At 30.9% G+C, this 13,173-nt stretch overlaps 2 protein-coding genes and 1 long non-coding RNA gene across 6 annotated transcripts; 1 reads left to right on the forward strand and 2 right to left on the reverse strand.

Annotated features, from left to right (window-relative positions):
- Positions 1-1,440: 1,440 nt before the first annotated feature.
- On the reverse strand, positions 1,441-3,603 carry PIG-K (Phosphatidylinositol glycan anchor biosynthesis class K). Its single transcript, XM_074122524.1, has one exon. It carries the CDS (start codon positions 3,601-3,603, stop codon positions 2,596-2,598), a length of 1,008 nt encoding a protein of 335 aa, XP_073978625.1. The 3' UTR covers positions 1,441-2,595.
- A 1,274-nt stretch (positions 3,604-4,877) lies between these two features.
- LOC141451261 (STAM-binding protein) lies at positions 4,878-9,683 on the forward strand. Of its 3 annotated transcripts, none has more exons than XM_074122518.1 (9): positions 4,878-5,114; positions 5,207-5,305; positions 5,377-5,545; positions 5,796-5,989; positions 6,138-6,312; positions 6,458-6,595; positions 7,979-8,091; positions 8,975-9,077; positions 9,207-9,683. In XM_074122518.1, exons 2-9 carry the CDS (start codon positions 5,229-5,231, stop codon positions 9,267-9,269), a joined length of 1,032 nt encoding a protein of 343 aa, XP_073978619.1. In that variant the 5' UTR covers positions 4,878-5,114; positions 5,207-5,228; the 3' UTR covers positions 9,270-9,683. The 3 variants fall into 3 exon arrangements, with proteins under 3 accessions (XP_073978619.1, XP_073978617.1, XP_073978618.1); XM_074122516.1 differs by having other exon boundaries at positions 4,970-5,118; XM_074122517.1 differs by lacking the exon at positions 8,975-9,077 and having other exon boundaries at positions 4,970-5,118.
- A 1,486-nt stretch (positions 9,684-11,169) lies between these two features.
- LOC141451268 (uncharacterized) lies at positions 11,170-12,688 on the reverse strand. Of its 2 annotated transcripts, XR_012456647.1 has the most exons (3): positions 12,429-12,673; positions 11,478-11,542; positions 11,170-11,351 (listed from the first exon to the last, which is right to left on the reverse strand). It is a non-coding gene; the product is annotated as an uncharacterized lncRNA (long non-coding RNA). The 2 variants fall into 2 exon arrangements; XR_012456646.1 differs by having other exon boundaries at positions 11,478-12,688.
- Between the last annotated feature and the right edge of the window lie 485 nt (positions 12,689-13,173).

Here is a 13,173-nt window from a genome sequence, read left to right on the forward strand (position 1 = left end):
CTTGTTGTTAATTCGAAAGATCTAACTAATCTACTTTAAGTTAGGAATCAAATATTTCGGTGAAAAAGTTTGTTTATTGTCCTCAATGTTTAAGACCAAATAAATGGTTTAGGGTGACCAACCAAAAATAAGAAAAGAATGATGTATTAAGGGAGTGAGAAAAATGTTGTTTTTCATAATGTGCACTAATGAAAATAAAACTGGGAAAGTAACGAATAATAAGGAAGCGTGCAACTGTTCAGTTAATGACTCGAAGTAGATGGAAAAGTTGTGGACTGTACATTAGTTTCAGCTTTGTAGCACTATTGGTTATCATTTCTTTTTGTTTCTGACTTCCCATTGTCCCCACAATTTTTATTGTAGATGGTTCCTAGATTTGCTCTGTTAGTAGAGATTTTAGAAATTTTGTAGGTTTTTTACTTTCCAAAGATCCTCCTCGCCTTATCCTGCATATTCTCCTGGTCCTTTGTTATGTCAACATAACTGTATGAGGCACCTTTTAGTTTGTTGAAAACAATTTAAAGATTCAAAATCTGTAATTGGAACAACCTTAATGTTAAATGAAATTTGATAATACTATCAACCAACTACATATGTGATCAAAAGTGTAGAGGACTCCTTGCCAATGAAGGCTTGCTTTACCTATTACATCTAAAAGTTTTAAAATTAAACTATATTAAGTAAAGTGAGTTTTTGTAATTTTTTTAAATTTTTTTGTAACTATAAATCTCGTTGCCATAGATACCCCGTGGCTTCTCAAAGCCTCGGCTAATAACACAACTCCTTTCTACTTGTTTTAATCTGCGTTACATCAAGTAGCCTGATAATATTTTGTGTACTTCATTCAATGACTTTTTAAAATATTTGTTTTCTTTTTACTACTTTTTTGTATATTATTCAATTGATAAATTTAAGGTATGGTTAACAGCTGAGCTCTATTGTATTTCAAACTTAAATGAGAAAGTATAACTGGATTTGTTTTTTTTTTTTTGTTTTTTTAGATTGATTAATAACATTTATGCAGTATTTAGTTTAGCTTTATATTTTTGCTTTGTAAAAACTAACAAACTTTTAAACAAGGAAGAGATTGACAATACCCAACACTATTAAAGGCGAAATAGGTTATTTTGTTCTAAATTATAAAAAAAAAATAAAGGTAAGAAATTTATAAAAAAGAAACATTTCTACGAACTTCCTTGAACCAATAAATCTGATTAAAACGTAGTGTTTTAAAGAGAGAGAGAAAAAAATCATAAATAGATGTTAATTTTCTGATGAAAAAACTGAAGGTAGATGATGTATACTCCGATATGTGGCAGGTATGAGTTTGTTTACTTACATGTTCAAAAAGTATCTATAGATGAAATAAAAAGTAGTTTTTACAAAGCAAGAAAATTAAGCAGACGGCGTTAAAGGTGAATCGATAAATAAAACTTTCCATAAAAATAAGATGTTTATTTTATGTTGCCAAAAAAGTACATTTGAGATGAAGATCGTACAAAAAAAAAGAAAAGAAATCGTTATTCTTATTGAAATCCTGAAAATAAATGTATTCAATCGGAAAATTCTCTACATTTATAACATTCTCTGCTATAAATACTAACTTCATTTATAATTTCAAATTACTTTGACTGTTTTTAAATAATTTCCATATTCTTTCAATGGATTATTTTCCTAATTAAAAGTCAGATTAGTGCTTGAACTATTTATGTTATTTTATATGCACTTCTTTGTATTATATTTTATTCAAACTTTTATAACGCTGCGGCCTTTTATATTACTTTGTAAAGTAGTACAACGAAATTTAGCAATTTCTACATTAGTACAATTTATAATGAATAAAATTTGGAGAGTCCCAATTTTTTAAATGTTTGTTTTCTTATGTGTGTACATAAAAGTAGATATTAAATTTGAAAAAAGGAAATAAATCATGGATCTCTTAAAAAACATAAAATAAAGAATGGAAGTATGAGTTGCATTAACTTCTAACAAATGTACATTATTGCACAAAAAGAAAAGGAGTATGAAGTAAATTAGCAATTGGCATTGGACCATCATCACAACATTGATACCTAAAAGAGTTATTTATTAAATACTACGCTAGGAATTGTTATTAAAGCAGAGTTTGTCATTTATAGACAGAAGTATTTGCTACTTCTGAAGAGAAAGCTGAGCAAAAGTTTCTTTTATTTTTATTTACAGAAATTTGTAAGGGGTATTAAAGATGGTAGTATTTTTTTTTTTTTTTTTATGAATTATAAAAAAATAGTATGTGTAATATAAAGTAGATATGTAATATAATTTTCGTTATACCACTTTACATTTTGTACATATATAATTTTTAAGGTTTTGCTTATTTATTGAAATACATTATTAATCCTTATTTATTATTATTTCTTTAGTCTAATGTGTTAAAATAATATTCTTTAATTTGTGTGATTCCACATTTTCTTTGAAAGAAGAATCCTGCATACCTCTTCCTAGCTCCTACCTTTTAAGTTCTTTAGATCTTTTCAAGACTTCAATATATAAATGGAACTGTCAACATTGAATTAAATACTAAGATTTAAAAATTATTGAATATATTACATAAAACTAATACATTTCATCAGGAAATTGAGGAAGATAAGCATATTTTATTTGGGACATTTCATTTTCTTCTGTATTATTATTCACTATATCTTCAAATTGTATCAAAGGATTTAATGGAGAAAGCTCCACCTGTCTAACAGCTCCAAAAAAATCAGTTATAGGAACTTCTTTAGTGTTTCTACCGAACAAATCTTTCCTAACTCCTACAGTTGAAATACATACTCTCTTTGGGCATACAGCAAGAAACTCAGACATAGTTTTCGTACTATTAGGTTGCACCCTTTCCAAAAATACCAATGCGTAGTAAGTGTATCTGTCAATAATATACACGCCTATAGCAGGATCGACATGATGTGAAAGTGAATCTTCTCCAACAAGACTACTTGCTACAGCAAGAATATTCGGTGAATAAAATTTATCAAACATAGAAGCTGCTTGGCATGTATCTATCATAAAAAAGATTTCATTGTATCTTCTCTTCTGCCACATCTGCTCCACGGCATCAGCTAATTCCTGACTGGTCACTTCTTCTGAATCTTGGAACTTAAGAAAACCATCACCACCATGCCCAGTTAAGTATACAAGTATGTTACTTCCTTCATTGGTAAGCAGTTGCTTTGAACGTGGTGTGCCAGATGGTAAACGACCAGTGAGAAGTCTTACAAAATTTTCAACAGTCACTTCATACCCACGATAATCCACTTCAACATCATCACCATAAACATTAATATTCTGATTAGCGTTATTAAAAACTGTAGCAGGTCGAGGATTTCTAGGGTTGCATGCCATGTCATCGGCAATCATCAGTATTATTTGGCTATCAGGTATGCCTAAGCGTTTCACGCTTCTATATATTGACAATACATTGGCTACATGTCTATAATTAAACCAAAATCTTGAAGTATCAACTAAAACTGCCCAGTTATTAGTGTGTCTACTTTCAACAATAATGCTTATTGTTAAAATGAAAGAACTTAACATAATTCCAAAATTGTACTTTGAAAAATACATCGCACTGTTAATATATAGTTATAAAAAGTGTTTTTATTGTAAAACCAATTTTAACAGATGAGTTCTTTTTTATCAATATTTAGCAGAATACATCTAAAGTAGAATGTACTTAGTAACAAAAATGGCCTTGGAATGTATTGTTTTTGAGAAAATGACTCCTGAATCTTGGATCTGTAAGAGAAAATAAAATCATAGATTCGTGTTACAGTTAGAATTATATTTAAAGAGAAAAGAAGAGGATGTCCCAAATAAAAAGTACATTCAAATCTATAGCACTATGAACACCTCTCTGCTAGCCTTTTTTTTACGGCTTTGATGCCCTGAGTATCCCAGTCTTAAAGGCTCAACCCTTTTATTATCACTCCAAACTAAATGAAAGAACTAAAATAGATATAGATGATTTCTGAACTCCTCGGGATTCGATTAACGAACCCTAGGTAAATTTTACCTTAACTACACAAAATAATTTCACATCTACAAACGAACAGAGGTAAAGTTGTCATTAAGTTTGCTGCATGTGCAATGTTTATGGCTACATACAGCTACTCTCTGAAAAAATCTAAACTAACTGATCATTGGAATAAATTCCCCAAATCTTAAAACACCATTCCTAGTGCTATTAAAGCTTCAGATTCAGTAATGAAGGAAGAGTTGAATTTTAAGTCAGGTGTGAATTCAAAAGGAAATACAGATAGAATCTATCTATCAGTTAAATTACTACAATTTAACTTTATTGTGCTTACAGGTTTAGAATGTGTCCAAAGATTAGGATCATTATTTCTGAGTTGTAGTAAAAAAAATAAATAAATATAAGGTTTATGAAGTTTTTTCGTTTGATAACATGTGACAGAGAATTCTTTTAATCATAAGCTCAAATTTCAACCAATAAAAAATTTTTTAAAAAAAACTTTTGAACTGAAAGTTTAAGAAAAATAATTTTTACATACGCTATTCATTATTTTTGGCCTTAAATTTGTTTTCCTATGGGTGGCACTACACCGTGTTTTTTTAAACTTAATTTATTAAGATAAAACTATTAGAAAAACTCATCACCATTTACTATAAAAAAACACTGTTGCAAGTATTTAAACATTTTAGGTTTCTTCTTAGGTCTTCTCAGTTAATGGTATGACCTATTTTATAAAAAAGTAAAATTCAAAGAAAAATAGTGAATTTATGAGAATGTTAACAAAATTTAATTCGAAATGCAGGGATGTTGTATTAGTGGTTACCTCCAGCTGCGCAGCTATTGTATTGGCGCTGGCGAGCTATGTTGAGTGTCAGCTGATCTTCAGCTCGTCAGTTAAATTTCAAGTATTTGATTGTAGCGGATGAAAGTTGATTAAGCTATCGAGGGGAAAATTGCATGAGTCACAAGTTTGCTAAGATAATGAATCCATCTAATACAGATAATCAGCATTTATTTCAGAGAGTTCTGGATCCTGATTCACGATTAAAGATTGTAACAAGGATGGGTAACTCTGTAGAAATAGATAGTAACATTCCTCCTCGTAGGTACAGTATGAGAGAAACTACATGTATGCTTTGATAAGTTCAGTGTTGAATCAAGAATTATTTCATTTATCTCTAAAACTTATTTTAGGTACTATAGATCAGGTGTGGAAATGGTGAGAATGGCAAATGTTTATTTGGATGAAGGTAGTTTAGAAAATGCTTTTATACTGTATATGAAGTTTATGACGTGAGTAAATTGTTTATGCTAGTGTTTTTTTTTTTTAATTCATTTACTGAATAAATAATGCATTGTTTTAGATTATTTCTTGAGAAAATAAGAACACATCCTGATTATAAGTGTGTAAGTACAAAAGAAAAAGCACTCAATAGCCAGAAGTTGAGAGAAGTGTTACCAATAGCTGAAAATTTGAAAACAAGACTTCTAGAACAATATACCCTGGAATATGAACGCTTCCAAAAAGATGCGGTATTTAACAGTTTGTTTCTTAATAATACTTATTGGTTATTTGCCTACCGCAATTTCTTATCCTTAAAACTTCCAGCTATCGGAATTCTAAGTTACTTAATCGTAACAAGATTTAATAACCTGTGATTTGTAAAAGTACTAAGGAAAGTAGTAATATAAAATTGATATATAAATATTACTTATAGAAAAACTTTTTTTTTCTCAAATTTTTACAATTTGATATCTAACAGTGTTTGACATTTGGTTAAAGCTAAGGCGAGCGGAACTGGACAATGAACGCAAACGATTAGATGAAGAAAAAGGTAAAATATCAGGCAAATATGGATCTGGTGCACAACATTCGAGTGGTCACAAGATAACTCCTGTACCGCCACTTCTGGACAACTTAAATTATCCTAATGATGACATTAATTTAACAGCAAAGCCAACTGAATGTTATGTAGGGTATGCACAACTTATTTTTAAAATCACTCAGAAACATATTTTAGCCACTTATATTTACCTCTGAAAGTGTTTTTTCAATTGATAAGATATGAATTTGATGGAAAATAATTTATTTTATTTTATTTTTTATTTATTTTTTTGTCTTTAGCCCTACTTTCAGCAGGAGTACAAAACCAGCTTCTCTTCTCAGTCCTACCTTAAATTTACCAAATCAGCTCAGGGTGGTATTAGTTCCTGGAAATCTAATGAAAACCTTTTTGCAGCTGTCACAAAAAAATACTGATAGGAATATCGAGACTTGTGGAATTCTATCAGGACAGTTGGTATGTTTATTTTGACGGTGAAATTCTTACACATCTTTTTGTATTTATTTTTTATTTAGGTCTGTAATTTATAGTAAAATTATTTATTGCAACTATTTGATGTGTTTTAAATTTCAATTGTTTTATTTCTTTTTTCTCTTGTTAGCGAAAAGATCAGTTAGTAGTCACCCATCTTTTAATACCCGAACAAGTGGGTACTTGTGATTCTTGTACAACTCAGAATGAAGAAGATATTTTTGATTTCCAAGATCAGAATGATCTCATAACCTTTGGCTGGATACATGTGAGTGCAAGTTCTCAACTTATTATTTTCCTCCTAGTTTCAGAACCAGTTTGAAACTGTCCGGTAGGACAGTTGTATAAGGGTTGATCGTCAAAAAGTGCACGAAAAAGAATAACGTTGAAAAACACTCAACTTTGACATCTGGAAATGACACAAATTTCAGATCAAATGTTTAGCTTTGAATAAAAGTGGTCAACTAGCTAATTGGGTAAAGTTAAAAGATGTTCTCATCCCTCTAGTTGATTTGAAAGTGCAGGGAGTAAAGGGGTTTATTGCATTGTGATCAAGAGGGGTAGGTGTTGAATAGATCCCTTGTGCCCCAGTGAGCTAGAGCACTTGTAAGTGTTGAAAAACTTGAAGTGCCGGTAGTTATAATAACTATTCCTTTTTGTCAGTCAACCACTTCCCTTCAGTACCCGTTCGATATTTTCTGAAGAAGACTTCATCCAATAACTATCTACGCACTTCTCAGTAGCCCCTGGAAAAGCAGAGACCTGAAAGTTGAAGATAACTTTCTCTGGTGCGACCTGCTTCCTCTGCATTCCTCAGATGTTATGAGGATGGCTCTTCCTAAAAACTAATGGAGTTTTAGGAAAATAGGAGAGGAAATTGACAGGAATAACCTCTTTCTCGGGTGTGAGCTAGCGCTCGGGAACCGCCAAAGAAAAAAAAAATTCTGGTGTATAGTGCCCCTTCCCAGACATTCCAAAAAAAGATTCCGCGAAGTAAGTAATAGGGATAATCATTTCTAAGTACCAAAACTACTCTCCTCTCTAGGGAAGATCCAGGAACAGAGGGAGTGGCAGTTAGGGCAGTTTGTGTTTCCCGTTTTTGTTCATTTTTAAGATTCCCTTCTCTCTCTGACGAAGAGAAAGTAATGGTAAGTGAACGAATATCCTCCTTAGAAAATAAAAAGTCATAAAGGAGGATTTGCTCTACATTATAAAGAAAATTTGGGAATTTTATCTTCTATAGAAAAAGAGGAACAAATTGTCAAAGATGAGTGTTTTTCAACGTTACTCTTTTTCGTGCACTTTTTGACGATCACCCTTATACAAGTGTCCTACCGGACAGTTTTAATATAGTCATCTATTAACGCAGCGGCATTGTCACCAAAACTAACTAAAATAACTGACAATCCGAATATAATTCCTATGTTTTAACCTCACCGTACTATTTCACACATGGTACGTTACTTAGACACAATGTAACCTTCCAGAGTTATTGTAGTGAAGTATGTAAGGTAGCTTGTGGATTTTTCATCCACATCTGATGGTGGATGAAAATCAAAGATATTATTATCAAAGATATTTTTGTATTTGTAAGTCATTAGTTATATTTATTAGCTTAAATTAAATGCATTTATTTTGTTTTCTCTGACAGACTCATCCCACGCAGACGGCTTTTTTATCCAGTGTAGATTTACATACTCATTGTTCGTACCAAAGAATGATACCTGAAGCAGTTGCAATAGTTTGTGCACCTCGTTATTCTGAGTATGAGTTTTTAAATAATTGTATTATTTTTATTTCATTATAATAACTGAATAACCGTGCTTCACGAAGAAATGCACTATTATTATGTCCTTGTGTAATTGAAATAATTATTAAATATCATTTAATTCCATTTGTAAACAAGTTAAAACTTTCCCAAAACGTGCGCTAGAATGGGTGTTGATTTAAATTTCAAATAGTCGAATTAGAACAGATCATTAATAGTAACGCGCTTTGAACCACTACCCCTAGCTGTTGGTCTATGTTTCAAGATGGCTAAAATAAAAATTTGTTCAGCACAAAATTTCAAATTACTACTTCAGTTAAGGTTAAACGGTCTTGCCTTTCTGGTTTTTGTATGTGCCTGGAGGTTGAATAGACTATTAGATAACGTGAATGAGTTTGGAAGAAACAGATCATTTCTCAGATGCACACCAGTCCCATTCAATCTTTGTGTCTGTGTGCCTTATTGATTGTGATTTGTGTTTCACACCTTAACTTGTTACTGTAGACGTTTGAATTGAAAATATAATTGCAGAGTTATTGAAGGGATGCAAGTTGTTTGGGGAAAGAGGTGTTTTTTTTCCTGATTTACCTGTGTAAATCATTGCTTTGCTAATGTGTTTTCCGGGCCTCACTTTATGTTTGGTATCATTGCGCAGTTTTGAAGGTTTTAGATTGGGCACAAATGCTTGATTAGGGCGCCAACCTTGAAATAGAGGTGACCTGATCGAGGTGCCCTTTTCTTGATTAGTCATAGAATTTTCAAGATCCGTAGTTAGTGAGGACTGAAGTGATATGAGTGAATGATATTTGGCTTTTGAAAATACTATAAAGAGATTTCTGATCAATAATTATTTCTTATGGTATTTTCTCTCCATCTCAGCAATAGTTTCTTCTGTCTGACATCTAACTATGGATTAGAGTTTATAGCAAATTGCCAGCAAACTGGATTTCATCCACATCCGACGGAACCTGAATTGTATCAGGTAAGTTAATTTGTGTAAGGAACCTTGAATTAAAGAACTTTTGAAAAAATAAAAATGTTCTAAAATTTCCATTTACTAAGCTGATTTACTGAAAACGTTCTTCAAAAGTTATAATGAAATGTTTTTCAGATGGCTGATCATTGCAAACTAGATCTTTCAGCTTCAGTTAAAGTTGTTGATTTAAGAAGGTGAAATATTCTGTTTCTTTAAAAAAATTAAAAATTATTGAAACCATAATATATCAGTATTTATTGTAAGTAATGAGTAATAAATGGCGAAAAAGAATGTATTGAATTCCGAAAATATTGTGGATATTTTTTTTTTATTAGCTAATGTATGTTTTAATCAACTAAAGAAGAAAGGCAGATATTTATTTTCTTAGAGCATAGAAAAATTATTACTTTTGATTGCTGAAATGCACTGTTTGCATTATATTTCATGCTGTGTTAGGTAATTATTTATTTATTTATTTCAAAAATTCTGGTTTTTATTTAGGTAAATATATGTTTTTTATGAACGTTCTAGGTCTCCCAAAAAGATCTGTTAATTTAGCTAGTCACCAAATATGTGCAATTGTATTTCGTTAAATATATCTATTGAAAATTATCTTGATTTATTTCAGTCCGTTTGAACTATCATTGCTGCTTATCTCTCAGGATGTTAGGGGGCTTTAGTTCTGTCTCCAGGTTGAAGTACATATTTACTTTGATTTGTGACCCAGTAACTTGCCTCTCACTTTTTATGAGTCAAAAGTGTGAGTTTTCTTTCTCATACTTATATTTAGTAATTATGAAAATCAGTTTGAATTTTTTTTTAATTTTTATTTTTTTATGTAGAGAGCAGTAATTAGACTTAATTTTTATTGTGGTTGCTGGATGAATTGAAATATTTCTATGAAATGAACTATAATTGATACTGGCTTAGTGCACACTTATATGAAAATATTGCTTTTATACTTAGAATTAGGTATAAATTTCATAACGGAGCTGTTAGCTAAAACTATATAAAGACTATAAAATTATGACCCAATAGTTTATAAACGTCTCATATTTCTTGGATTTCTATTTGGTTGGATTTGTCTCCTAAAGTTTTAAAGTTAACGAAACTAATTTTTGCCAAATTGCGTGAAGTGTTAAGTAAGGTACCCCATTGGTACGTTTTGTAGAGTTCTCAAAGCTTGGGAGCTATCTTTAAGATAGGTTTAAAGTCAAAATGTCTACCATATAAATAGTGGATAATGAACCTCGTACTCCCTTGCTTACAACGAATCATACGGGGTTCTCCAATTAGACAAGCCTTTAAATACAGTAAGGATATTATTACTGTTCATTATTTTTGGTGACTGATTTCTTATTTCAATAGGATGAAAAAAGATAAAGATGACGTAGTCCCTAGGTCGAAAGCTCGGTACAATAAATTAATATGACTGAAATTGGCTTTTATTTTTTCATCCTTTTGAAAGGATATTATGTTCGTGTATGGTGGCGATGTAAGGGTCAATGAATTGTTTTTATTAGTAGATTTACAAGTAGGAAATTAATATAAGAATTTAAAAGAAAATATGAGCTATTAATAAAGAGGTTAAAAGGAAAAATAAATACAATATTAATTAGTTTTTTTCTTTAAATTACATACTTTATTACAATAAATTTTTATAAAATCTTTACCAACATTTTAAACAGATTATTTTGTTAAAGGAACAAAAATTATTAAATCTTAGTTTGTCATTTTATAAAGTAAAAATGCTACTTTTAATCATCATAGCCACTCACTAGACCTATAAAGGACCACCTTATATTCATATTTCATCATGAAGGTGATTCTCCAGTCCTATATAGGACTACCTTAGTCACGTTTAACCAAGTTGGAGACTATAGGTAGACCTAAATAGGACTACCTTACTCTCATATTTAACCATGTTGATGACTCTCTGTACCTATACGGGACTACCTTATATTTAACTAAGTTGGTGACATTCTAGACCAATATAGGCCAATCTTACACTTATCATTAACTTAGTTTTTACCATGTCACACGCAAATTATTTATTTTGTTTGCTTTTTTGTCAACCTATCTTCTACATATGTCTCTATCTATTATTTGCACAATTTATTTTTATATTTGGTGCTCCTATATAAGTCCTGTGTAAGAAATTTGTTATAGCTTTAAAGAAAATAAAAATGAAGAATACTAACTTCAGAAACAATCCACTAAAAGTGCTAACAACAGATTTTGTTGCTTTTCTAAGTTGGAATTGACCTCTTATTCATATTCCTGCAATTTAAGATGGCATTAATTGTATTTACTTTTCTCTTTTTTCTTTTTTTTCAATGTGCTATTAATAAGAGCTTTAGTCATTACACAGTACACAATAAAAATAATACAAATAAATATAGTTACGTTAGCTGAACAACAGTTCCACTCGCAGAAGTGGTAGGTAGATTTCCTTGGCTTCTTTAATTCTCCTGAACGGAATGGATGAGAACCATTAATATTTATTAGCATACTACTGGTGTAAAGAAAAAACCGTAAAGGTAATCACTTCACATGAAAGTTGAGCATTACTGGGCGAAAACCGGCAGAGTTAAAAATGCTCATAGAGGAAAATAATGGAAATTTATAAAGAATGCTACATTAATCATTTTAATTAAACTCACACCTTGTGAAAGACTGCAGAAATCAGAACATATTTCTGCATAAGTAAAACTTTAATCAAGTAGTTCAAGTACGTAGCAATCAAATTAACCCATTCTGTAATTAATTTTCTGTAAAAAAGTTTAACTTGGTACAAAATGACTTAGTATTTCTACTTCACCACGCACTACACTCTACTCCGGGCTAAGGCTACATAAGTACATGTGGATAAGTGTTTCAAATAATATGATACGTGTGTAAATGAAAAGAAATTTGAATACTGGCATATTCATATTTGAGTGTTTCTCATTCACAATTTATTAAGGCAAAGGACTTAAATATAATCTCAAAAATAATAACCACCTCAAAAATAGTGATCTAATGATCTAAACAGGAATGGCAGCAACATTATGATAAACAAGAATATTCGACTCTAAGTGGCTGTTATTATCAGAAATATACATACAAACTGAATCCACAGAATTAAACACAATTAGGAACTAAGAAAGCAAATAACCTAAGACAGAAAATAAAAGATAATGATCACGTATTAATTGATGCGCACAAGGCAACTCTACAGTAATACATTAACACATTAAGACTATGTAAACAAAACGATAGACTTCAACAAAAACAGATTCACAGAGATTAAGATCGACCCGACAACACAACTCCAACAAATCTAGATAGCTATAAAAACAGCCATCTTTATCATACCTGTAAATGAAGCACAAAAATAAGTATCCATGAAACCCACAGCACCTATCCTCAGTGCACTCCTCATATACAAATGCAGAATGATATACAAATATGCAGATGTGTATATAGGTGGAGTCAGTCCCTGGTTACCATGACAACATACTCGTACCGAGGAACTGTAGGTGATAAACTTAATTTCTAGTAGAGATAGAGTCCATGAAGGACCGTGTTCGAACTCAAAAGGATTCAAATTGTTCCAGATTCTACTCCACTGAATCAAGGAGATTTAACCAATGAGAGTGTTCGGATTACAATCGGAGTTATTCAATTGTTCCAATCGTTCGCTGTGCTGCTTGAATTGAACTGCTAGTTCGTTTCCAATAAATGTTCAACATTATGTGATGTCATTATAGCGATAATTTTCTTTTGAATTAAAATAATTTATGCTTTGATTGATATTTTAGATATAATTTTCAAATTATATTGTTTACTTCATTTTATGTACTAATCAACATATAGTGCATTACATACTGTACCTAACATAAAGTTTTACACATAGTGCTGAGAAATAAACAAGTATAAGGGTTTTATAATTATTGACAGCGTTCTAAAAAACCTAGGAACTAATGCCTCCCTCTACTAAGCATCAGTATTTTAAGTGGCCAGGTTTTTTATTCTGGTGTGGATTGTTTTTACAAGTTAGAATATGTCAGTGACTCCTCAAGTCATTGATAGCCTCGAGTCAGTTAAAAATTGTATTTCA

Source organism: Rhodnius prolixus, unplaced genomic scaffold, assembly GCF_049639745.1.
Source record: "Rhodnius prolixus isolate KJV_2025 unplaced genomic scaffold, Rpr scaffold_8, whole genome shotgun sequence".
NCBI lineage: Eukaryota > Metazoa > Arthropoda > Insecta > Hemiptera > Reduviidae > Rhodnius > Rhodnius prolixus.

Bases quoted from the DNA above. Each gene is read 5' to 3' on its own strand.
- PIG-K (XM_074122524.1), bottom strand. From the start codon at position 3,603: ATGTATTTTTCAAAGTACAATTTTGGAATTATGTTAAGTTCTTTCATT.
- LOC141451261 (XM_074122516.1), top strand. From the start codon at position 4,970: ATGAGTCACAAGTTTGCTAAGATAATGAATCCATCTAATACAGATAAT. The intron at 6,313-6,457 runs GTATGTTTATTT...TTCTCTTGTTAG, and splicing joins GAATTCTATCAGGACAGTTG to CGAAAAGATCAGTTAGTAGT. The intron at 6,596-7,978 runs GTGAGTGCAAGT...TTTCTCTGACAG, and splicing joins TAACCTTTGGCTGGATACAT to ACTCATCCCACGCAGACGGC.